The sequence below is a fragment of the Sus scrofa genome, chromosome 3 (genome assembly GCF_000003025.6).
Source record: "Sus scrofa isolate TJ Tabasco breed Duroc chromosome 3, Sscrofa11.1, whole genome shotgun sequence".
In the NCBI taxonomy this organism is placed as follows: Eukaryota; Metazoa; Chordata; class Mammalia; order Artiodactyla; family Suidae; genus Sus; species Sus scrofa.
Window position 1 is genome coordinate 85,407,913 of NC_010445.4, and position 25,462 is coordinate 85,433,374.

A 25,462-nucleotide genomic window follows, 5' to 3' on the forward strand; every position below is an offset into this window, starting at 1 on the left:
GCAGGATCTCTCAGGCAAAGAGGGAGGTGGAGGTGTGCGGTCTCGGAATGCGATGTGTCAACATGTGCGAATACCGGGTGACATCTGTTTGGATGGGCATGTGTGTGCGTGCAGACAATCAGACGACAGGGCTTTGCCCATAAACAGGTTTTGAAAGTTTTAGGGGGCCAATGTGTAAGGTTTAAGCCGCACCTGGATTCCACCGGAGCTGCTTAGAAGCTGGAGCTCTGAGCAGCTCCCCAGGGATGGCCGCCAGTTAACATACTGTTAAGAAGGGGACCTCGCCTCCCTGGGGCCACCCTGGAACTGGTACTTAGGGCCACGGTGTGGTCCCCCAGTTCCGGCCCTAGGCAGACCCAATCCTGAAGGTAGCGTTTTAGGGACAGAGGGATTGATAAGGTACAAGGGAATGAGGCGCTTTGGGCTGCTCTTCTACAAAACTGAGGGCTCTTAAACAAAGCTGTGCACAGAGAACGCGTGGAAATGCCACTTAGAGAGTAGAGCTGAGGAATGTAAGAACGAGCTCTGAAAGGCAGGTATTCTACTAAGGGAGGAGATTGCTCCCGAGATTTGTTTCAGTCTTTTGTTTAAAAAAAAAAAGTTTGAGGCCAAGGTAATTCATATTGGTTCACAGGTATCTCTGCTGAGCTGAGCTAGGAATTTCACTAGCCTCACTAGCTGAGGTGAGCATACAAGGAAAGACTTAACGTTCAAAGGAATATGAGATTTGCTGCTCCACCTTCGCCCTCGCAAAAAAATGCACCTTCTCCTTTGAAATGAATTACCATGTATTCTTTCTCTCTCACCCCCTTTCTGGAGCCTGTTTTGTAGGTGCAGAATCAAAGGAACAGTATAAAATGCTGTACATCCTTTATATATATTCACCGCAGCCGACAGAGTAAAGTGAATGTAATTCTGCAACCCTTTCACAGTCTTTGGTGCCGCCTTTGGCCAAGGAAAGCTTGAGGTGGGGGAGGGGATATGAGAAAGTAGTTTGGAAGTTGGGTATGATGGAGCCTCCGCCTCCTCCGCCTTCTCTACCTTGCTTGCTACTTTACAGCTAAAGTATATTTCCCCGGCAGCAGATACTAAGCATCGGTTTGTCCCGTGTTTTCTTTGAGATTCACGATGTTGAAAGTCCTTTTCCTAACTATGCTGACTCTGGCGTTGGTCAAGTCACAGGACACCGAAGAAACCATCACATACACGGTAAGGGGTGATGGAATTTGAGATAAGTGCGGTTCAGCGAATTCTGTGGCACAAGGAAGACTGTCCATTCCTGCCAGTCTATGTGGGCTCTTCTCCGTGGAGGGTAATAAATTAAACAAACGTTAGGAAAGTTCATGTTTAAAATTCGTTGTAAATTGCTGGTCCCTCCAAAAGTTCATTTAGATCGCCATTTGGGATAGGAACCAAAATGTAAGGATTTATGCAAGGCTAAAAAGGTAAACCCCTTTAAAACAAAAGCCAAAGTAACCTACAAGCTCTCTACACATTCAGCAAAGTGATGAATGTAATTGGAAAAGCTTGAATCCCATGTATATGCAGATGAAACCAAAACATGAGGAGGAGGGCTCAAGTCAAATAAGAATGTTAAACATCACAAAAGCCCAGCTCCTCATTTGTGCATGTGACTATGTTCTCATGTAAATGGGTTTTCCTGACTTTATAAAGGCTATTCATTTATGATATAACTGATAAGACATATACAACTGTCCAAAGAGACTTTATGTGTTACCAGGATGCAGTATTTGATAAAATGGGTTTAAAATGCATTGTGTGAAATTTGGCTTTGAATAATCTAATTAGCATATCCAATATTTCCAAGTAACCTTTGATTCATTAGTTAATTGAATAGATATAACCAATGTTTAATAAAGTTGAAAACAGCATCTGACCCCTCCCACTGCCAGGAGAGGATATGGTGATAACAGAGGGCAGTGCTGACCTCACTTCTGTGAGTTTGTTTGCACCTCTGTTTTGTGTTTTCTAGTCCTTAATCAGTGTTGTGAGGCAAATGGCATTTGTCCTGGATCAGAATATGAGAAACATATTTTTCTACTTGCTCCCAATTTAAAATTAAGTAATCTTACTCAAAAGAATGTGAACAATTTTTGAAAATAAAACTCTTAAAAGTGAGCTAATGTCAATTACTGATAATAAACATTATCTCACTTTTTTGGTACCATATAACCCCTAGAATGTTAATATTCATCTGGCAAATGTTCTTTGTTGTTCAGATCAACTATAAATCAAATGGAGTTTAGTATAAATATTTTGTCAACTTAATGGTAAATGTAGTTGCTTCCTCTGCTGAAGATAAATAAAGAAAAATGAATACATGTGTTGTTTATCTTCATATGAAATTGTTTCATTATTCAGGCTAAACTTAGTACCTTCTTAGGGAGCTAAAATTAAATTAGCTACCCACTTTTATATCCATCTAATAAAAGATTTTATTGCTTTTACAACTGCTTATCTTATACTCCCTTCCCTTTGCTAATCACCTAAATCATACCCATCTTTAACAGAGAAAGTTCCCTGTGGATTAAACACTATACTTTTAAAACCACTAACTAGGCTTCACTATAATAGATTTCCCAGATATGACATCCTTTTTGTGCTAAAATTAGACCTATTCTCTTTTGAATTGTGTATGCCTATTAGTTCATGGTTAAAAAGATAAGATGTAACTTTTTTTTGTGGAAATAGTACCTCCTTTCATCATCACAGCAAAGTATGAGGTAAGTGGAATCCTTTTCCATCTGTGGACAGCAGAACTGAAAGATCAGAGAGGTATTTAACTTGTTTAAGATTACCCAGCCAATAAGTGGTGAAACTAAATTCAGTCTAGGCTTGTTTAATAGTAGGTCTATATTGAATGTACTGGAACTGAAGACCTAAACAAACTTCAAGTCTTCTCTATTCAGCATACAGATTTATTCAAGTGAACTCTCATTTTGCCTAGCTTGAGAGAGATTTTTTAGAAGGATGGGCTCATATCCACAAACAGCCTCATAGTCTCCTTTCATATTAAAGATAGGGTCAAGTATCTGCCATGTGAATAAGCAATATTCATCATCATCAAAAGAATTTTATTTATTTACTAAAAAAATAAAAAGCTCAATCTTACCCTCAGGGAATTTATCTTGGGAAAATACTGTTGAAAAGGACAAAGGTCATGTGCAAGGACAAATAGCACTATTATTACAGATCCTAATATGTATCTGTAATGTTCATACTGGCATATTAAAGGAGCTTCTTGAAGGAAGTGATGAGTTTGGATTATTCTAGAAAACCTAAGGAGGTACCTGAGTCAGATGAAGGGCATAATCAAAAGCTAGAAGTAAAAACAGGAGGTGACAAGGAGCTGCGTAGTAGAAGGTACCTAGAGATGGTAACACTGGGAGATGAGATGCCTACAGACCACTGTGAGCTCTTAGATCGAGGAGCAAGATAACCAAGAGAGCAAAGAAAGATTGTCATGGAGGCTTGTGCACAGCATGTATAGTTACGGAGACCCGCTAAGGAGACTTGCCTACTCGTGAGGCCAGGAAGGCTTACACCAATGTGGTAGATACAGAAATGGACACAAAGTCAGCAGAACTGGAAGGAAAATAATTGGAAAAGTTGGTGTTAAAGTTGTCATCCTGCATCCTGAGAAAGGCGTTGTGCCTTGGACAGTGTTGGGGAAACCAAGAAGAATTAGTTTGGGAGATAAAGTGAGTTTAGTTTTCACCCTGTTAGGTCTCAGAAATCAGTAAAATATCTAAACTCATCTCTCTGTCTCCATTCAGCTATTAACTCACCAAGCATCTATTGTGTGCCAAGCAATTCTTGGCTCTTATAAAAGAATTTAAGCTTATTTGTTTGTTTATTCCACTTTTGCTCAATCCTCCCTGAAGCCTCTTCCTCAAATCTGCATCTGATCAGATGTTTTCTTGAGCTTAAAAACTCTTCAGAGGCCTCATCATTAACACCAGCATTTCTCAAGAGGTGGCCCATAGGAGTTCCCGTTGTGGCTCAGTGGTTAACGAATCTGACCAGGAACCATGAGGTTGCGGGTTCAATCCCTGGCCTTGCTCAGTGGGTTAAGGATTCAACATTGCCATGAGCTGTGGTGTAGGTTGCAGACGCGGCTCAGATCCTGAGTTGCTGTGGCTCTGGCGTAGCCCAGCGGCCACAGCTCCAATTCGACCCCTAGCCCGGGAACTTCTGTTTGCCACGCGAGCGGCTCAAGAAATGGCAAAAAGACAAAAAAAAAAAAAGAGGTGGCCCATAGATGACATGTATCAGAAGCGCCTGAGATGCTTATTAGGAATTCAAATTCTAGGGCCCCCTACCAGACCTACAGAATCAGAACCTTTGCTTGGGCCCAGGAATCTGCATTTTAACAAGCACCAAAATAAGTTTTAAGCATAATAAAGCTTGAGATTCACTGACGCTCAAGGCAGAATTCAGTTCCTGCCTGCTCCAAAGATAGGCTTCCCAGGTTTGGCCCTGCCTGCCTCTCTAACCTCACTCCACCCACCCAGTACAACTCCTTCCTTCTTTAAGAGCTTTGGGCCTTTGCTCACATGCTCTCTCACCCTAGGCTTCCCACATTTCCCTGGGAAAAAATCCGGTAAGGCCCAATTTACTTGTAGGTTTGCCCAGAAAGCCTCCCTTTCCACCCTGTCATCCCTACCCACAGCCCTCGGTAGAGTCCATCACAGGCATACTTGTGTCATGACACCTGATATCTTGCTCCAACTTATCTATATGTCTCCTCTTCAGGCCTGTGAGCTGCTTGAGAAGAGAAACAAGGTCTTAATCATGTTTTCTTTCCCAGGGTCTATGATGGTGCCTAATGTGAAAAGAGATATGACAGTTCCTTTAGTTAGTGAACTAGAGAGGACCCATAGGAAGTGAAGAAAGGAGGCAGGCCAGGGTGTGAGAGAGAGCCTCCGGACCCAGCTGAAATGGAATGATAAGGAAAGCCAGGTACTGGAATACTCTAAGAGGATTTGGAGAAAGAGGAAAAGTCAAGGGCTGAAAAAAGAACTTGGTTGTTTTTTGGGGTTTTTTTTGTTTTGTTTTTTATTTTTTTGGTAAAATTTAAAATATGAAAGGGGCAAATAAAGGAAAAAAGCAGTTAGAGAGATTGCAGAATATTAGTATCAAGACAGAGAGCAAGGAATTCCAAGAAGATGGTTCTGGGCAACTGTACCCAACACAAATGAGACAGAAGAGTTGGGACTGCTGGTAATCGAGAAGAGATCCCTGAAGCAGTCCAATGCACAGAGGTGTTTTTTTAAGAAAGCCACAGAATGTTAAACTACCCATCTCATCATCTATCTAGAACTCTTGTATGAAGATTGTTGCCATAAGTATGAAGTTTTCAGAGTGACTTCTTAGAGAATGGATACTCAATTAACTCTCTCCTGGCCCCATCTTGATGTTTTCTTCACAGCAATGCACAGATGGATATGAGTGGGATCCTGTAAGACAGCAGTGCAAAGGTGAGCCACCTTCAAAGACTTCCCATCTGAACATAGCTTTCTGTCTCCATCTCATGTGTCCCTCAAATCCTGCTTGTATTTCACCCAAAGGGCATAAGCATATGTTTATATGTTCAGTTCCCCCTCTAAGAAGATCCCTGACTTATTTTATTACTGACCACAGATATTGATGAATGTGACATTGTCCCAGATGCTTGCAAAGGTGGAATGAAATGCGTCAACCACTATGGAGGATACCTCTGCCTTCCTAAAACAGCCCAGATTATTGTCAACAATGAACAACCTCAGCAAGAAACACCAGCAGCTGAAGGTGTGGGTGCAGCTGCAAATGCAGCTGCAGCCTCAGGTGCAGGCACTGGAGGAGTAGCAGCCAGTGGCATGGCAACCAGTGCAGTGGTGCCAGGGGGTGGTTTTGTCGCCAGTGCTGCTGCTGAAGTTCAGACTAGCCGGAATAACTTTGTCATCCGGCGGAACCCAGCTGACCCTCAGCGCATTCCCTCCAACCCTTCTCACCGGATCCAGTGTGCAACAGGCTATGAGCAGAGTGAGCACAACGTGTGCCAAGGTAAGCATGACTTACTATGCTAATGAGAATGTTCTTGCCCAAGTGCACCTCCTGGTGAGGATGATAACAGCTCACATTTATTGAAAGTGTCCCACTCAACAGACTTTGTGCTTAGTGCTTTGTCATGTTGTCATATTCAGTCATCACAATAACTTTAACAGGTAGTTGCTATCTGTATCGTCATCATTTTACAAATGAGGAAGCTATCTCGGAGAGGTCACTAGTGCTTTCCAACCTTAGCTGCACATGTGTAGAGTCGCTTGGGAGCCTTTAGAACCTCTCCATGTCCAAGCCACCCCCCAGCCCAATTAAATAACTGCCTCTGGGAGTGAGTTCCAGGCATCGGTATCTTTTAAGCTCCTCACATCATTCCACTATGCAGCCGAGTTTGAGAACCAGGGGTCACACAGGTGGTGAGCATAGAGCCTGACTTCAAACCTAGGCAGACGGGCCAGAGTCACAGCTGTTGAAAGGATCAGTCAGGTTATTCATTTGGAATTTGAAATTGTACTGTAAAGCTACACCATAAATATTCCCCTTTAAGTTATCAAGCTTTCTTTTCGCGGAACTTGCCACCGACTTGTTTTCCTCATAAAGGAATAAAGAAATTGGATTTCTGCTTCTCATTGCCTCTGAGGGAGTCTCCCCCACTCACATTTATATCTCTTTTTAAGTTCTCATTTGAGCACATTTCACTTGCATCTCTTGCACCATGGCACCCTCTGGGTTTTTCTGTTTATTTTCACAAAGAGTACACATGACTGTGTATTCTAGAAGCAGCTGTAGACTCATGGTAGCAAAGTGGTAAGAATCTTGGGCTTTGAAGATGTGTAGGATGTTAACTAACTGGACGTGCTAAGGGATTTTGTTCCTCTTTGCCTACTTAGCAAACCCTTTCAGATCTGCCTGGTATGGCCATAGGAAGTCCAGACCCCTTTTTCACTGCTTGGGGGTTGACTTAATATACCATAAGTGCCTGGTACACAGTGGCCAATGGAAAGGGCCCAGGAGTTCTTACCTTCTACCTGCATGAGTGAGGAAGTGAGCACCTTCTTCCCTCAACACTGAAGGGTTCAACTGGGGTCACCTAGCTGCTGCAGTAAGTGAAAGAAGCATCTTCTAGTCCTCTGGGATTCTGTCCTTTTTTCACCAGTTGTTGAGTTTTACCTTCTATATAAAATATAGTAGATTTTCCATGGTTTATAAATGAAGTACAGAAACCTATCAAGCTCTGACTTTTATTATTTTATATTTTGTGTTCAGATTTAAAGTACCCCACATCAAGAGCTAACCCATGCTGTGATGGTGTCACTTTTCAGAGAGCCTATCATAGTAGCATCTGTTTTCTGTTACTGTCATGAGTCAGAATTCCAATATTGATGATGAATGTTTCAGCATCTGCTTGATATTCAGATACTTAATTTAAGAATTATGTCAAAGAGATAACCTCATGAAGTTATTTATATGTTTGTGTGTGTGTGTGTGAGTGTATATATGGTGTGCATACACATACATGGTGTGTATATTTGGGTAAATACTGGCTTAACTATACTTTGAATTTATTTGAGATACCAATTTTTAATTGTGTTATTTAACTACATAATTATATTGGAAGTTTTGGTGATATTTTTCCTGAAACTGGAAAGTTTGGCTAAAATTTTAAAGTATTAATTGTTATATACTGTATTTTTTTTTTACACTTCAGATGTATGTTTTAATGATACTTAGGAGAAAAAAAAACAAAAAAAATGAATGAATCATTTATCAGGAACTAGCAAAGTTATTTATAGTTCATCATTGACAATTGTGGTTGCATGAAAGAACAATGCCTAGAACCAAATGAAGAAGTTCTAAAGTAAAATATTCAGGGTTTACAACATGCATTGGTTACAGTAGAAACTGTATAATAAAATGTGAATAATAAAAGTGAAATCCTATTTAATTTTTCTTGAAAACATTTAAACTACTTTACAAAGTAAATTATTTTTCACATATTAAAATATTAATAATCCTTACTTCTTTGGCAGCTTCTTTTTGGTTATATGCTAAAGCTATTAAATGCCTTGTTTATGGTAGATGCTAAATATATAGTCATTGATGGTGTGCATTTAGGGCATTTCCAGCCTAAGCTGTTTTGCATAATTCAACCAATTTCTAAAATTTGAGATTAGGGGTCTGTATCATTAAAAGCAGGGTTAAAAGTTTTTTTGGATGACATAAGGCTTAAATTGGATTTCTTCCCACCTCACAATTTTGCAAAGTGCCCATAAATGTGGATTTACTTAATTGTTGATAAAAGGGGGTTATTTCACATGATAACAATAGGATAATCTGTCTAGGGAATCTGACTAACATAGGTCGAGTCACACTTGTGCCCATTTATTATTGAGCTAATCAAACATGCAGTCCAGCTTCTTCTAATTGCCTGCAGATGTATGACATTCTCATTCCAGGCCAGCAGCACAAAATAATGTTTTATAACCAATGTGAAAGTATCAGGACCTCCACTTAAAACAATAATGTGCTCTAAGGACCTATATTACTGACATCATTGTGGAGTCTGAGGAGACTTCTGTTTTAATAAAGATCTCCACTCCCTTTTAAATGTTGCATACTTATGACCAGTAATCCAAACACATTTACCATGGTCATTGGATCAGAATAAATGAATGCCTGTAGATGAGTCATATTTGTATTAAAAATTATTTCTTTTTCCACATATATTTTTCAACAGGTATAGTTTATCATTATATAACCTAAAGCTGAGAACACTTTTTTTATGTAATGGCTGAAATCTGAACTTTGTTTCAGTGCTAAAGTCAATTATGCCTTTGAATGCTCTATTACCAATCACAGTTGACACCTAATAATTTAAATACCACTAATTTTTTTTTTCTTTTTAGGGCCGTAATTGGAGCATATGGAAGTTCCCAGGCTAGGAGTTGAATCAGAGCCACAGCTGCCGGCCTACATCATAGCCACAGCAATACAGGATTCAAGCCGTGTCTGCAAGCTACACCACAGCTCATGGCAACACCACATCCTTAACCCACTCAGCGAGGCCCAGGATCAAACCTGCATCCTCATGGATACTAGTCAGATTTCTTTGTGCTGAGCCACAACAGGAACTCCCAAAATACCACTACATATTTTTAAATTTATTTTATAATATATTTTGACCAGTTTTCCATGTATTAACATGAAATGAAAACATGATCCTTTTACTTTTATTCATCTATTTGTTCAGGAGTTTAAAATATAACCTAGCACCTAAATATCAATTCACAGTAAGTAGTTTTTTCATGTAATTTTTGCCAACTGAGCATGATACTAGAGGATTCTTTTGCACTAAGAATTTCAAAAGGCAGGTGCCCTTTTTGGCAGCTACCAAATTACATGAAGATCATTTTGGTGTTACATGCCTCAAGTCATGTAAAAATAAAGTTTTAGAAATTAATCGTTTCTGCATGAAACATCATCTACCTCAAAGACAATAGATATACATCTGCCCCCAAAGGAAGCTGGATGGATAGGGAATATATGGTAACCCAGTGACAGTTCACTTTATTTTTCTACATTTTTAGTGCACAGTCACTATGTTATCTTCTTCAAAGGAGATGGAGTTAGAAATCACTAGTTTAAGTGGAGAAAGGATTTTTAAAATCACATATAACTTTCTAAGAGCCCCATTCTTATAGGAAAAATAATCAAGCATCAAGTGCCCAATCAAAAGGAATCTGTTCACTTAATTGAACTTTCAAAAAATTAAATGTAGGGTATTTTGAACAGCTGGTAATTAAGTCATTACTAAACTTAGCGAGGATTTACAAGTATCATTACTAACTTGCTAAAGAAACCATGCTATCAAAAAATGAACTTGATACAAATGTCTAATGAAGCTGATTGTGGAGCCAAATTCAGAGTGTAATACCTGGCTTACATTATATAAGGCATAACAGAGATGTGAAAATATACCCTAGGGTTTCCAACCATCCTTGCCTACCTAAGACTGTCCTGGTTTGAAAACTAAATGTCCCTGGAAATGCTTCAGTCCTGGGCAAATGGCATTGTTGATCACCCTAGCAAATCCCCAATAACCAAATATCCGACACATCACAGCCAACAGTGAGAACTTACCAATGTTAGAGCCACCTTTTCAGGTTGAAGCATTGTTTGTTCATTGAGACTTTTTTCAATGTGTTTTGAACTTTGAAAAAACCATATTTCATTAATTTTTATGTACCTGGACAGAGCCTTTCCTTGCAGTTGTCAGGATCCTGCCAGTTTGTTAGGTAGCTGATTTCTACATTATTCTAGATTGCATGTGTAGAATACCTAGACATAAGTACCTGCATAATACATGTCACACCATGGTTAGCTCATTTCCGCTGGGAAAAATTTTACCACACAGCCAAATCAAATACCATACTTTAGCCATAAAGGTTTTTTTTGCCAGAAAAATATTTTTGAAAATTTCAGGTGTATTCAATGATTTTATTTGATTTTATCATTATTACCTATGATGCAGGAACAACTAAAAAGTTGAAAAGCGAAAAAATACTGTCTTGTATAAAGCCTAAAAGGAACAAAAAAAATATACCCAGGGTTAAACTCTACACTCATAGAGACCATCTATTAGCCTCTGCAATTTTTTTTTTTTTTTTTTTTTTACAAACATAAAGATAACTAAAATACCATTTTGGGAAGAAAAGAGGTTGTTATCTATACATCTACTTTAAAGAAAAACTTGAACTGACATGTACAGATTCTCAGATGCTAGGGACGTCTTTCTTTGACTTCTTTCATTTGAAACTTAAATGATCTCATATCCAAAAGAGGATTTATAAATTACAGTGTAATCAAGTAGCTTAGCATACTTGGCATTGTCATTACTATACAACTTTCAAACACTACCCTTTTGTTGATCCTCACTAATGTCATTAGGGTCTCTGGTTGCTCCAGTTAGTTTTGTAAGAAAATGCCTATTTTTGTTATATATAATTATACAAGCCAGTGAAGAGCTTTGATCTCAGAAAGTAGGTATTTTGCAAAAAGAAGACTACAATTGAGTAAATTATGATATTAACAGAAAAGAAATGTTTCAAGCAGAAAGCAAAATAGGTATTTAGCCTACTTAATAGTTTATTGTTTTCAGTTGTTAATTACCTTTGAGTATCTGAAAATTCTCCAAGGCCACATAAACGGATAGGATTTGAGTTTATAGGGAAAACTGAATTACTTTCTAAATAAGCTGATGCAGCGTAAATGCATTGATTTCCTCCTGAAAAATCTAGCATTGTTTCATAATTTACTTTTTTTTTTTTAGGGCCACACCTGTGGCATATGGAAGTTCCCAGACTAGGGATCGAATCAGAGCTGTGGCTGCTGGCCTACACCACAGCTCATGGCAATGCCAGATCCTTAACCTACTGAGCGAGGCCAGTGTCTTCATGGATACTAGTCAGGTTCATTACTGCTGAGCCACCACGGAAATCCCTCATAATTTACTTTTCCAAATACTGTAGTCATCAAATTTCAGTTAATTTAAGATTCAGCTTTAATAAACATTTTAAAATGACATGTACATGTATCTGATTCATACATAGTCAGAAAACTCCTTACAATTCCTCCATAAAAATTGAATAGCAAGTGTTTGAGGTGGAAGGATTGAAAGAGCGCAATCTGATCACTCTTCTGCAACCAAAGAGTAAGTTCTATAGATGTTTAGCTCAATGATTTAAAAAGTGTGGTCCCCAGACTATAAATATTAGCATCATCTCATAATTCATTAGAAATGCAAAATCTTGGGTCCCATCAGACCTATTGAATCAGAAACTCTGGGGATGAGACTCAGCAATCTGTGTTTTAACAAATCTATGATTTTGATCTCTGTGGAAGTGTGAGAATCAATGCCCTAATATAATCTTAACTTCAGGAAGCTGCATTCAGGTATAAAAATCAGAGGGTAGGGTCATAACACTTTACATTATATATGGGAATGATGAGAAAAAATCAAAAATAATACACCCTGCTTATAGGAAAGGATAATATTTCCATTTCACTTCTCTCGCCTTTCTTATTATAATCACCAGTCTCTGATCCCCAGACATGATTGGGCTTGAGTCCTGGTTAGGACTCTATCTCTGAACCAAAGACACAGTATATGCAATCTAGAGGAAGTGGGGGGGGGCATCTTAACAAGAAAACAAGAGATCTCGCACCTCTCTATAAAAACTGCAAGTGTGAAATACTACAACTGCCCTTAAATTATCTGTAGGTGAAACTTGCAGTTATGTTTTGGCTATGGTAATAATTGGTGCTACCCCTACTTTTTTTTTAGTAGGGGAACTCCCAACCCCTACTTTCTAGAGGCATCCCCTTATACTCATGGCACACACTTGTGAGATAAGGCATTGTTGTTCTGAGCTTCAGTTCATGTAAAGTTGCAAAAGATGAGAAGGTTGACTGATTTTGGCCTTAAAGTGTGTTTCAGTTACCAAAGTGATAGGAGATCCTTCCAATAATAGATGCACAGCTGACTGATTCTTTAGATTCTAATATCATCAGCTATTAAAATATTGTTCACACAAGTATCTTCTGTTCAATTTAAACTCGATCAAAGATTTACTTCCCATCAAATACAAGAAGATTTTTGTTAAAACTAGTTAACACTTAATCTGTGGAAGGAGTTTTCCTCTCCACATAGAAGCAAAAAGAAGCAGGTTAGAGTAGAATTGCAAGCCTGGGTAACTTCAGGAATGTGCACTGGTACTGGTTCATTATTTCTTTCTCCAGCAGAAAATTTCAAACTACAGTCTTTGAAATCAACAAGCTGCCCCATTTGTAAGGATTGCCTTTGCACTTGTTGAATTACTGGCATGATTTTATTCTTTGAAACCAAAGAGTAAACAAAGTTTGTCCCAAATGTGTTTCATTTTTGCACGAATGTACAAATAAGTAATTCATGCCACATCTGAAGTTCATTAGCATGCTCCTTTTTCTAGGAGGTAACTGCAAACTGCACACTCAAAAATAAAACTGATCAAGAAAACTGCGTTCAAATATTGGCAGAAGAAAACAGCTGTCATTGCAGGCATTTAGCCATAATTGCAGGCTTATAGCTTGAACCTAAATGATTTGTAAACATTCAATAAAGGTGAAGTGAAGGAATGACATGAAAGGAAGGCTAAGTGCCAGGATACTGGCAGCAGCATGGATAGCTTATTGCTGTCAATTTAATATGACCACAGAGTAAAAGGAGGGACAGAGAGTGAATCGATGTAATGTAAATGTGTACTAAATAGACTTAAAAACTTGAGATATTTGGCTAACTCAAATTCTAAAACCTGAACTACCTTTGAAATAATTGTATATCCATGCCAGTCAAGGGTAACCAGGTAATATCACAAATGGATTTGATCAAACAGAACATATACCATTCAGTTAATCTTCTCTAAATTTGATCAAATTTTAAGAACCACTTTCTGTTCTCAGGCACTTTAATGGAATCAAAGTAGAAGGAAGGAGTAGCCATTGATTGTCCTTAAGAAACTTGCCGTCATCAACCCATGAATTACCAAATAACAATAAAAGAAACAAAATACAGCTCAGTAAAATAACACATGGAGTATCACAAAAAGTACATAATGAATTGCCAAAAGTAGCAGCAAAACCAATACATGATACAGATATCCTTACAATTTACCAAAATCCACATTTGGACAGAAAAAAAGAACATGTCCCCAGAAATATAATCAATATAATCAAGATCAAAAGCCTGGTTTCTCCCTGGAATGGAACATTTAGAAGAGAATGGTGAAGGGAAGTTGCAAGGCCTGACAAGGAAATTAAGATCCAAATAGTGAGTGAAGTAACCATCCTGTAGCCATCACAACAGGTACAAAGCAGCTTTGTGTCTATGCTCCTTCTACCTGGAAGTGGTTTCCCAGGAGAGCCCCCAGAAGCAATGTGCTGCCCATAGGAAAGCTAACGAGGTAGAGGGTGGGGTACTAGAAGGAAAACAAAATTAGATAGCATACATGATGCTGAAGCAAACACCTATGATTAGTTCCAACCTCAGTAACTCTCCCAAACAAAATACTAATATGTTCCTCCAGCTCTATCTCAATATGTTCCCAAACTGTGTCCCATTTTACTTACTATTGAAAAGACACCAAGCAAAGGTTTTGTGATCATGTATTTGTTGAATAAATGAATGGTTTTTAATCATCAGAAAATTCAGACTTAAGGTTTACAATGAGTTCTAAAACTATCCTTGAAAATGAGCTATTAGGTACCATATGTATATAAGGTATATTTCCCAACTATCTATGTATCGAATTTCTTATAAATAATGGAAATCTTAGGTATCTACTTCCCATCTTAAGCTTAAGCCACTTGAAAGAAGGAGTTATAAAGTCTACTCTTTATATTATGGATTGTTACATTTTTAATAAACATTGGTGAATAAAAAAGCTGTTATTCCTAGAGCAAAACCAGTAGTTAGAAATACTAGAATTCTTTTAACTTTCTGACAAGATGTTTAGCAAGTCAATGCCTCTCTGTATCAAATATATCTTTCCTCAGATAGCTAATGGTAAATAATGAAAATACAAATGAGTTGGGAAAATGTTAATATTTATGATTTTGAATTGAAAATAATCATAAGGCTGGAAAACATTTATGTAAGCTCCTTGATACTGTGAAGAAACTCAAGGCACAGGATGAAGCTCTATAAAATAGGAGTAAGAAAAAAAAAAGGGATCAGAGCAATTCATCTTGGTCCTTTCCCTTAACTACAAGCAGAAACTATCCCTTTTTTTTGGTCATGTAATTTTTAAAAATTGAAATATAGTTGACTTGCAGTATTGTGTTAGTTTCAGTTGTACAGCAGAGTGATTCAGTTATATATTTTTTCAGATTATTTTCCATTATAGATTATTACAAGATTTTTTTTTTTTTTTTTTTTTGTCTTTTGTTGTTGTTGCTGCTGTTGTTGCTATTTCTTGGGCCGCTCCCGCGGCATATGGAGGTTCCCAGGCTAGGGGTCGAATCGGAGCTGTAGCCACCGGCCTACGCCAGAGCTACAGCAACGCGGGATCTGAGCCGCGTCTGCAACCTACACCACAGCTCACGGCAACGCCGGATCGTTAACCCACTGAGCAAGTGCAGGGACCGAACCCGCAACCTCATGGTTCCTAGTCAGATTCGTTAACCACTGCGCCACGACGGGAACTCCTATTACAAGATTTTTGAATATAGTTCCCTGTGTGCTAAATAGTAAATCTTTGCTGCTTATTTAATGTATAGTAGTTTGTATCTGTTAATGCCATACTCCTAACTTATCCCCCTTCCTTCTCCCTTTCTCCTTACATAACCATAAATTAGTCTGTTTTGTAGAAAGATTCATTTCTATTATTTTTCAGACTCCATATATAAGTGATATCATATGATATTTGTCTTTCTCTTTCTTACTTCACTTAGTATGATAATATATAGTTGATCCATGTTGCTGGAGATGGCATACTTCATTCTTTTTATGGCTGAGTAATATTTCACACACACAGACATGCACACAGGCACACACGCATGTACCCACACACACCTCACATCTTAAACAAATCATCTGTTGATGGACACTTAAGTTGTGTCTGTCTTAACTGTTTTAAGCAGTGCTGCTATGACATTGGGGTGCATGTATCTTTTAGAATTAGTTTTCATCTTTTCCATATATATGATCAGGAATGGGATTGCTGGATCATATGGTAGCTCTATTTTTAGTTTTTTAAGGAACCTCTATATTGTTTTCCACAGTGGCTGCATCAGCTTACATTCCCACCAACAGTGTAGGAGGGTTCCCTGTTCTCTGCACCCTCTCTAGCATTTATTATTTGTAGACTTTTTGATGATGGCCATTCTGATCTGTGTGAGGTGACACCTCATTGTGATTTTGATTTGCATTTTTCCGATAATTAGTAATGTTTCATGTGCCTCTTGGCAATCTGTATATCTTCTTTGGAAAATGTCCATTTTTTTCAATGGGTTGTCTCTTTTTTTAATTTTGTACGAGCTGTTTGTATATTTTGGAAATTAATCTTATCAGTTGCATCATTTGCAAACATTTTATTCCATTCCGTAGGTTGTCTTTGTTTGTTTATGGTTTCCTTTGCTATGCAAAAGCTTTTAAGTTTAATTAGGTCCCACATGTTTATTTTTGTTTTTACTTCTATTATTCTAGGAGACAAATTCAAAAAGATATTGCTGCAATTTGTCAAAAAGCGTTCTCCCTATGTTTTCCTCTAGGAGTTTTATGGTATCTGGCCTTACATTTAGATCTTTAATCCATTTTGAGGTTTTGTTTGTTTGTTTGTTTGTTTTTGTTTGGTTGGTCAGTTTTGTTTTTTCTGTTTTTGTGGGGGTTTTTTTTGGGGGGTGGGCGTGCCTGTAGTATGTGGAAGTTCCCAGGCCAGGAATCAAACCCATGCTGCAGTTGTGGCCTGTGCCACAGCTACAGCAATGATGGATCTTTAACCTACTAGGCCACAAAGGAACTTCCATTTTAGATTTATTTTTATGTATGGTGTTAAAGAATGTTCTAATTTCATTCTTTTACATATAGCTGTCCCATTTTTCCAACACCACTTGTTGAAGAGACTCTCTTTTCTCCATTGTATATTCTTCCCTCCTTTGTCATAGATTAATTGACCATAGGAGTGTGAGTTTATTTTGGGCTTCTCTATTCGGATCCATTGATCTATATGTCTGTTTTTGTGCCGGTACCACACTGTTTTGATTCCTGTTGCTTTGTAGTATTGCCTGAAGTCTGGGACAAATGCTTTCAGCTTTGTTCTTTTTCCTCTGAATTGCTTTGGCAGTTTGGGATCTTTTGTACTTCTATATAAATGTTAGGTTTATTTGTTCTAGTTCAGTGAAAAATATTATGAATGTTTTGATAGAGATCACATTAAATCTTTAGATTGCTCTGAGTAGTATGGTCATTTTAACAATTTTAATCCTTCTAATCCAAGATCATAAGGTATCTTTCCATTTCTTTGCTTTTTTAATTTTTTACGTAATTAAAGTATAGTTCATTTACAATGTGGTGCCAATTTCTGCGTTTTCTTATATTATATTCCATCATGATCTATCCCAAGAGATTGGATATAGTTTCCTGTGCTATACAGTAGGACTGTATTGCTTTTCCATTCCAAATGTAATAGGTTGTTGTACTAACCCCAAACTACCAGTCTATCCCATGCTTTACCCCCTCCCCCTTGGCAACCATAAGTCTGTTTCTATGTCTGAGAGTCTCTTCCTGTTTTGTAGAAAGGTTCATTTGTACAATTTTTTTTAATTTTATAAATAAACTTTATTTACAAAATCTAATGCAAGTCTCTTTAATGCAAATTTGATGATATTCATAATTTGTTATTCAAATATTGGCAATAGTAATATTTTATAAACACACACACAAAACTCTTCATAGTTACTTTTTAAAATGTACCATATTTTAGATTCCACATATAAGTGATATCATATGGTATTTCTCTTTCTCTTCTTAAACTAGAGTTTGAGAATCTCTAGTTCCATGCATGTTGCTGCAAATGCCATTATTTTGTTCTTTTTATGGCTGAGTAGTATTCCTTTGTATATACATAACACATTGTCTTAATGCATTCATCTATCAATGAATATTTAGGTTGTTTCCTAAATATTGTGAATATTGGCTATTGTGAATAGTGCCATAATGAACATAGGGGTGCATATATCTGTTTGAATTACAGTTTTGTCCAGATATATACCCAGGAGTGGGATTGCTGGATCACATGGTTGTTCTATATTTAGTTTTCTGAGGAACCTCCATACTGTTTTCTATAGTGGTTGTACCAATTTACATTCCCACCAACAGTATAGAAGGGTTTCTCTTTCTCCCACACCCTCTCCAGCATTTGTTATTTGTAGACTTATTAATGGTGGCCATTCTGACTAGTGTGAAGTTGTACCTCATTGCAGTTTTGATTTGCATTTCTCTAGTAATTAGTGATGTTGAACATTTTTTCATGTACCCACTGGCCATCCATTCTTTGGAGAAATGTCTATTTAGATCTTCTGCCGATTTTTCAATTGGTTTTTTTTTTTATATTATTATTATTGTTGAGTTGTATGAGTTGTTCATACATTTTGGAGATTAAGCCCTTGACTGTTGCATCATTTCCAACTATCTTCTCTCATTCCATAGGTTATCTTTTTGTTTTGTGGTTTCCTTTGTTTTACAATCAAGCTTGTAAGTTTGATTAGGGCCCATTGGTTTATTTTTGTTTTTATTTCTATTGCCTTGGGAGATTGATTTAAGAAAATATTTGTACAGTTGATATCAGAGAAAGTTTTGCTTATGTCCTCTGCTAGGAGTTTTATGGTGTCATATCTTATGTTTAAGTCTTTTTTTTTTTTTTTTTGGTCTTTTGTCTTTTTAGGGCCACACCCGAGGGATATGGAGGTTCCCAGGCCACGGTTCGAGTTGGAGCTGCAGCCACCAGCCTACACCACAGCCACAGCAACTCGGGGTCCAAGCCACATCTGTGAACTACACCACAGCTCAGAGCAATGCCGGGTCCCTAACGCACTGAGCAAGGCCAGGGATCGAACCTGCATCCTCATGGATATCAGTTGGGTTCGTTACCACTGAGCCATGATGGGAACTTCTTATGTTAAAGTCTTTAAGTCATTTTGAATTTATTTTTGTGCATAGTGTGAGAGCGTGCCCTAGTTTCATTGATTTACATGCAACTGTCCAGTTTTGCAGCACCACATGCTAAAGAGACTCTCTTTTTACCATTGTATATTCTTGCCTTCTTTGTTGAAGGTATCTGTCTTTCCATTTCTTTGAATTATCTTCAGTTTCTTTTATCAATGTTTATAGTTTTCAATGTATAGGTCTTTCACCTCCTTAGTTAAGTTTATTCCTAAGTATCTTTTTGATGTGACTTTAAAAGGGATTTTTTTTTCTTTCTCCTTCCGATATATCATTATTAGTGTAAAGAAACGCAACATGTTTCTATATATTAGGCTTGTATCCTGCTACCTTCATTTATTAGTTCTAGAAGTTTTTGTGTGGAATCTTTAGGGTTCTCTATAAAGAGTATCACGTCATCTGCAAATAGTGACAGTTTTACGTCTTCCCTTTCAGTTTGGCTACTTTTTTTTTTTTCTTTTTCTTGACTGATTGCTGTGGCTAGGAATCAAACTTTTTTGTTTGTTTGTGGTTTTGTTTTGTTTTGTTTTTTTAGGGCCACACCCACGGCACATGGAGGTCCCCAGGCTAGGGGTTGAATCGGAGCTGTAGCTGCTGGTCTATACCTCAGCCCAAGGCAACACCGGGTCCTTAACCCACTAAGCAAGGCCAGGGATCAAAACTGCATCCTCATGAATGCTGGTCAGATCAGTTTCCATCTAGCCACAACGAGAACTCCTAAAACTGCTACTTTTAAATCTATCCTACTAAAATGTTGAAGGGTAGGAGCCAGGAAAATCGCTAATTTGATTGTAGGTGACTGAAAGGAGCACAATTCTATCTGGTCCCAAGGTAAGAAGAGCTGATTTTTTGAGAAGTGAGAAAGAAATTCATGGATCTGAGGGGCCCAGGAAGAAAGAGCTCAGAATTTCTGAGGTGGGAGCTAATAGCTAGCTTGTACTTAACTGCAGAGGAAATAAGAATGTGAAGTAGACAGTGGAACTAGAGACATCCAAAAAGCTGTGTATATTGCTTTACATGTGCCCAGATAAAGTGAGAATCATGATTTAAATTCTAACTGCCTTTGTGCATATAATTAAATCTCAAAAAGTTCCAAAGACTATAGCGAAATAAGTTTTGTACTCTAAATAGCTGTGTGCTTCAGAGAATCTAATCCTACTTCTTTGAGTGGAAGAAGGAGCACAGTCCAAAATGGGAAACAACTCAAGTGGTCCCATTCAGTGTCTACCTGGAGACCAAGTCTATTAAAACCTGGATGAGGGAAGAATTTTTGTTCAGCGGTGATTAGATTTCACTGTTTTGCAGCAAAGCCCTCTTCTCACATGTACATTCGCAAAATGAGTGTGCTATTAAATTGTTGCTGATTTTTTACTATTCACTAAAATAAAACTTAAGTATTTCAATGTTTCTTATTATAACAATATTATGAAGACCAGTACATTTCTGTTTTTCAAAGTCTGTTGGTGAATCCTTTGAATTTGTTGTTTATTTGAAGAAGCTTCTTAGAGAATTCAGTTTTAATTCATTCCACTAAAATATGTGAGCAATTTAAGGGTCTGGCATCATTCAAAACCCACCAGTAAACTTTCTTCTTAATCATTTCATGACTTGAGACCTAATGAGATACTGTTCTGTAAGATGGTTTTCTGTCTTTATCCGTGTTCTGTTCTGAGCAGGTCGTGATATCAGAAGATACCTCATTTTAAAAGAGAAAGGACATTGCCAAAGAAGTTGTTTAAAAAAAAATCTTAGAAACCTGCCTACTCAGGCTAAATGTCCCCTTTTCTTGCCTGGATTTAGTTTATTCCAGCTACGTATACTCACACATGTTCACACATACATATACCAACTCAAGTTTATGCCCATATACATATATGCATGTGTACATATATATAATGCACCATTTTTTGGTAGGAAAATAACGTGTACCAAAGTTAAACTGATCAAAAATGATGACGCTTCTACAATGATTCAGAACACAGTTCCCCTCTCTTTATTCTTATAAAATCCACACTGGGAACTGCTTTCTAAATTCATGTGTTTACCTATCACAAGAGAAGAGGGCACCTTGGACAGCTACCACATGCTTTTATCAACAAAGAACTTTGCTGGATGGGATATATGTAGAAAGTGTCACCAAAATAGAAACAAAAGTGTTAAGATGTTACTTCTAAGACTGTTGACCTACACTTCTGCAGCCTCCCTGCCATGTCTTGACTAATCTTTCTTAGAAATTGACCTGGATTCCATCCTGAGCTACCTTGTGTCTCTAGTGAATTTTAAGCAAAATAAACATTTTAGATAGGCCATCACAGAGTTGATTATAAAATAACTTAATCCAGGACTGACACTGAATCCCCATACTCTTTTATTCTTCAGACTTTGGTAAATTATATATTCAGGATGTAGCCCAGAACAAAACTTTACTCCACAAGCAAGGCAGAAAATTCCAGTCATGATTAATTAAACTTCCCAGTAAAAGCTGTAGCCCTATTTGTAAAAATACTTCACGACCTGGCATATCAGAAGAACCCTAATCCAGGTAGGGAGAGCACCAGAGAAAAAGGTCTTTGCACACAAGCTGGTAAAGATGCCAGGCTTTGTTCTAAACTTCAATTACAAGACCTTTCTTTCTTAGTAATGGAGTTGGCGGGGGGGAGAGGGGGGTTGCTGTGGAAGTTAATGATACAAATAAGCTAAATGAAAGAAGGAAATTTAATTGTGGTTCAGTTTATACAGCTAATGATAGTTCTGAAAAATCAGGAAAAATTATTTGGTGACTAATTCATTTTAAAAGACATTAAATAGTAACACCATTGTAAATAGAGTTAAACTCTAATCTAAAAAAAATCTTCTCATTGATTTCTCAATTTAAGCAGAAAAATGGATTGTATAAACATGCCAGAGCAATAGTTTCCAATAAACCAACTATCACCAATGATTAATAACCTAAATAGAATATCACTCTATTAGAACCAAAAGTTGGACTATTTAGCTGTCACTGTGAAAACCTGACCACAGACAGTGTTTGGGTTCTCATAGACTTTTAAAGAATTCCTGGAAAAACTGGTGATAATGTCAAAGTCAGGAGTACGCAGAATTACACATTCCCTAAAACATTATGAATCTAAAACAAAATGGTTATAACTGTGTATTTTTTTCTTGGTAAAGTACAGTTTCTTGTCTTATATTAAAAGGAACAGTTACACTGATAAGACAGAATAGGGAAGACCTTAACAAGGAAGATTGCATGAATTATTTGATTAAATATGAATGATGTTTTGAATTTTCTCAAGAACTTAAAAAAATCAAGTAGAGGTCCTGAGGAGTGGGTAAAACTAACTGTAAGCAACTGGCCAGCCTATTCCTCAGTATAGATCTTGAATTAGAAGAATCAGTGCAGATTCATAGTCAGGCCAATCCTTTGCAGTTGATTTGGGGAGCTACATTTTAAAATTATTCTAATAGATGATACATCACTGTTATGCCAAATCTATTACTCAGCAGAAAAGAAAGCACCACTTTCCCTTAAAGGAGAAGAAATAAGTTCTCTTTTCTGTTACAGTTAGGTGAACCTATTAACTACAAAAATCATAACTGAGTAACTGTCATTGAAAATTCATGACTTTCAGACACAACTTAGAATAGATTTACAAGGAGATCCTGCTGAATAGCATTGAGAACTATGTCTAGATACTCATGTTGCAACAGAACAAAGGATGGGGGAAAAAATGTAATTGTAATGTATACATGTAAGGATAACCTGACCCCCTTGCTGTACAGTGGGAAAATAAAAAAAAAAATAAAAATAAAAAAAATAAAAAATAAAATAAGCCATTTACCTTCAGTTAACTTCTAGTTTGGAAAAGTTCCTATTCTGAGAATAACAAAGTACGATACCATAAAATAGAACATTATTGTTTTTTCTCTTCTGTTAGTTGACACATGATTGCTCTTAGAAATCAATTAAACTTGTTTTTAGAAAAGAAAAAAAAAAAAAAAAGAAAATTCATGACTTGAGTGTTGCTTGCCCATTGATCGATTTTAAATAGAGTAGTCCTACTTATTGGCAGGGAGTACATTCTAAGACCCCCAGAGGATGCCTGAAACCATAGATAACATCAAACCCTATGTTTTTCCTGTACATGCACACTTGTGATAAAGTTTAAATTATAAATTAGGCACAGTAAGAGATTAACATGAATAACTGATAGTGAATTAGAACAATTATAACAATACACTGTAATAAAAGTTATGTGAAGGTTATCTCTCTCTTGCTCTCCCTCTCAAAATACCTTATTGTACAAATTTAATGACTTTTCCATCCTAACTAAGCACTTATTATGCACTGGCCACAACTTTTACAGCAAAACTAGCACAAATTTCTTTTTCCTTCTTCACAACTTCACATTTAAAAGATTCATTCTTACTGTAGATCTTAGCAGGCTCAGAATACAAATTTTTTTTCTTATTAAGTCATTAACTTCCACCTTTTCACTTAAAGGAAGCACTTTACGGTTTCTCTGTGGCATACTCAAATTGCCAGCATCACTACTTTTGAGCTTTGGGGCCATTATTAAATGATATAAGGGTTACTTGAATGCAAGTACTGTGATATTAGAAACAGTGGGTCTGATAACCAAGATGCTACCAATCGATTGATGAGTAGAATATGCTGGACAAAAGGATTATTCAGGTCCAAGACAGGACAGAATGGGATGGCAAAGTATTTCATCACGCTATTTAGGATGGTGGGCAATTTAGAACTTAAAATTTTTTCTGCAATTTTTCATTTGATACTTTTGGATCATAGTTGAGTATGTAGGGAACTGAAACTTTGGAAAGTGAAACTAAAGGTAATGGGGCTACTGTATATATACCATGTATTATTAGGATGAAATAGGGAGGCCAATTATGGGACTTCCCTGGCTCCTCTGCTGAGAGGCTTAAGTAACAGTGACCTCTTCCTTCCAACACCACCTCCTATCACCACTCACCAATCAGTAGGGAAATCAGTCATCTACAAAAAAAGCAAAAATGCAGTGAATACCTGTTAGGGTAGAGGCCAGGACTGCCTTGGCACATTTGGGTTGGGGGAGTAAAATAGAGCAAAACAGCTGAGCCATATCCTTCTCTTCCGGGAAATTCCTCTTACACTGGGAGAAAAGAACAGATGTAAGAGTAGTGAGAGGCAGAAAAAGAGATGTAGAATGGACCTGGAAGTTAGATAAAAAGAGAGCAAAGTAGAGGACAAGGAGTAAGGATAAGACTATACCAATCAAAAATAGATTCTACTGAAGCATCATAAAACGATAGTACAATGACCACTTTCCACCTACATATGTATGTATGACTGCATATTTTCCTCAAAAGACTGATGAAGGAAAAAAGAAAAGGTGATACCTGAATAAATTAGTTTTTCTATTTTTATAAAATTGGCTGAGGGAATTCTTTAAATTTGCCTATATATTTTTGAGAATCTTCTATATGCTATACATGTGACAGACTACTGATTCTCAAACTTTTATGAACATAGAAATTACTTGGGATCCTATTAAAATGAAGATTCTGATTCATTACATTTTGGGTGAAATCCAAGATTCCATTTCTAACAAGTTCCCAGATTTTGTTGATATATTCAGAGCCTATCTTCCAGTAGCTGACAATTTGTGCTTCCCACCAAGAAGCTGATATATCTAGTGAGTCTTCATTGTCTATTTTCAGCAGTCAGCAGAGTGTGGTATACTTTGGATGGAATTAGATCTGCTTGTGGTGGACGTTCAAAAGTTATTCTTCTCCTCTGGTTAGATACTCATTTTCTCCGATATATATTTCATTGTAACAGCTTTAGCTGTAATACATAGATTTTTCCCTTGCGCACTAATTAATAGAATTTTCTCCTGTAGTAGAATGTTTTTATGCTTGAATGCTCAGGATGATCCAGAAAGTAGTCTTTGGCAGCAAAGAGTGGCGGGAACTCTGTGAAACTCAGAAAGAGACAAAGGTTCCCATCAGAATCTTCCCCAAATGACTCTGACTGTATTAAACCAGTTAATATTCTGAGGCTCAGCTTTCTCAGCTGTTAAAATTAAAGGTTATTCTTTCCAGCTTTCATTCAAAATAATTTTAAAAGAATGAGAAAGAAAAAAAAGAGAGGTAGAGAGAGTGCGCTTTGTTTAGGCTACAAGCCTTGGAAGTGTGATGGCTATATGGTACTTGATTGATATGTGCCTGGCATTTAAACTATTTCTACTGATAGGAACTCTTCTTTGCCTTTCAGATGGTATTTTTATCAGGAAAACATACCAGAGCAAGTTAAAATCTGCCCTGAGAAGAATGCAGGTGTATTCTGTGATTATAATAGTATTAATGACTCAGAAACAGAAAACCAGACAGTTCTAATGACTTGAAGCTTTATTGACAAAACAGTTCACACCTAGTACTGGCTGTTTGCTAAAAGTCTGGACCAAATCACTGAAGCTTTAAAAGCTAGATCATAGCAATCTTTCCCTCAGGCACTGACATGAGTAGTTTTTGTGGTTCATGACACAGCCAAGGATTCTATTTCAATCCCAGCTTGAAAAGGACTTATTTTTATTTTGTTGCACAGTAAATATACTTAATGCACGTATTACTATAAACTCA

At 37.2% G+C, this 25,462-nt stretch overlaps 2 protein-coding genes across 5 annotated transcripts in view; one reads left to right on the forward strand and one right to left on the reverse strand.

The window, feature by feature from the left end:
* CCDC85A (coiled-coil domain containing 85A) overlaps nt 1-25,462 on the reverse strand; it is a 691,471-nt gene that overhangs the window by 449,529 nt on the left and 216,480 nt on the right. The window lies entirely within an intron of this gene.
* EFEMP1 (EGF containing fibulin like extracellular matrix protein 1) overlaps nt 1-25,462 on the forward strand; it is a 65,575-nt gene that overhangs the window by 236 nt on the left and 39,877 nt on the right. For both annotated transcript variants that reach the window (NM_001244261.1, XM_013996146.2), the window contains 3 exon segments: nt 1,122-1,209; nt 5,453-5,501; nt 5,665-6,066. In NM_001244261.1, coding sequence (NP_001231190.1) covers nt 1,129-1,209; nt 5,453-5,501; nt 5,665-6,066 — 532 coding nt within the window. In that variant the 5' untranslated portion in view covers nt 1,122-1,128.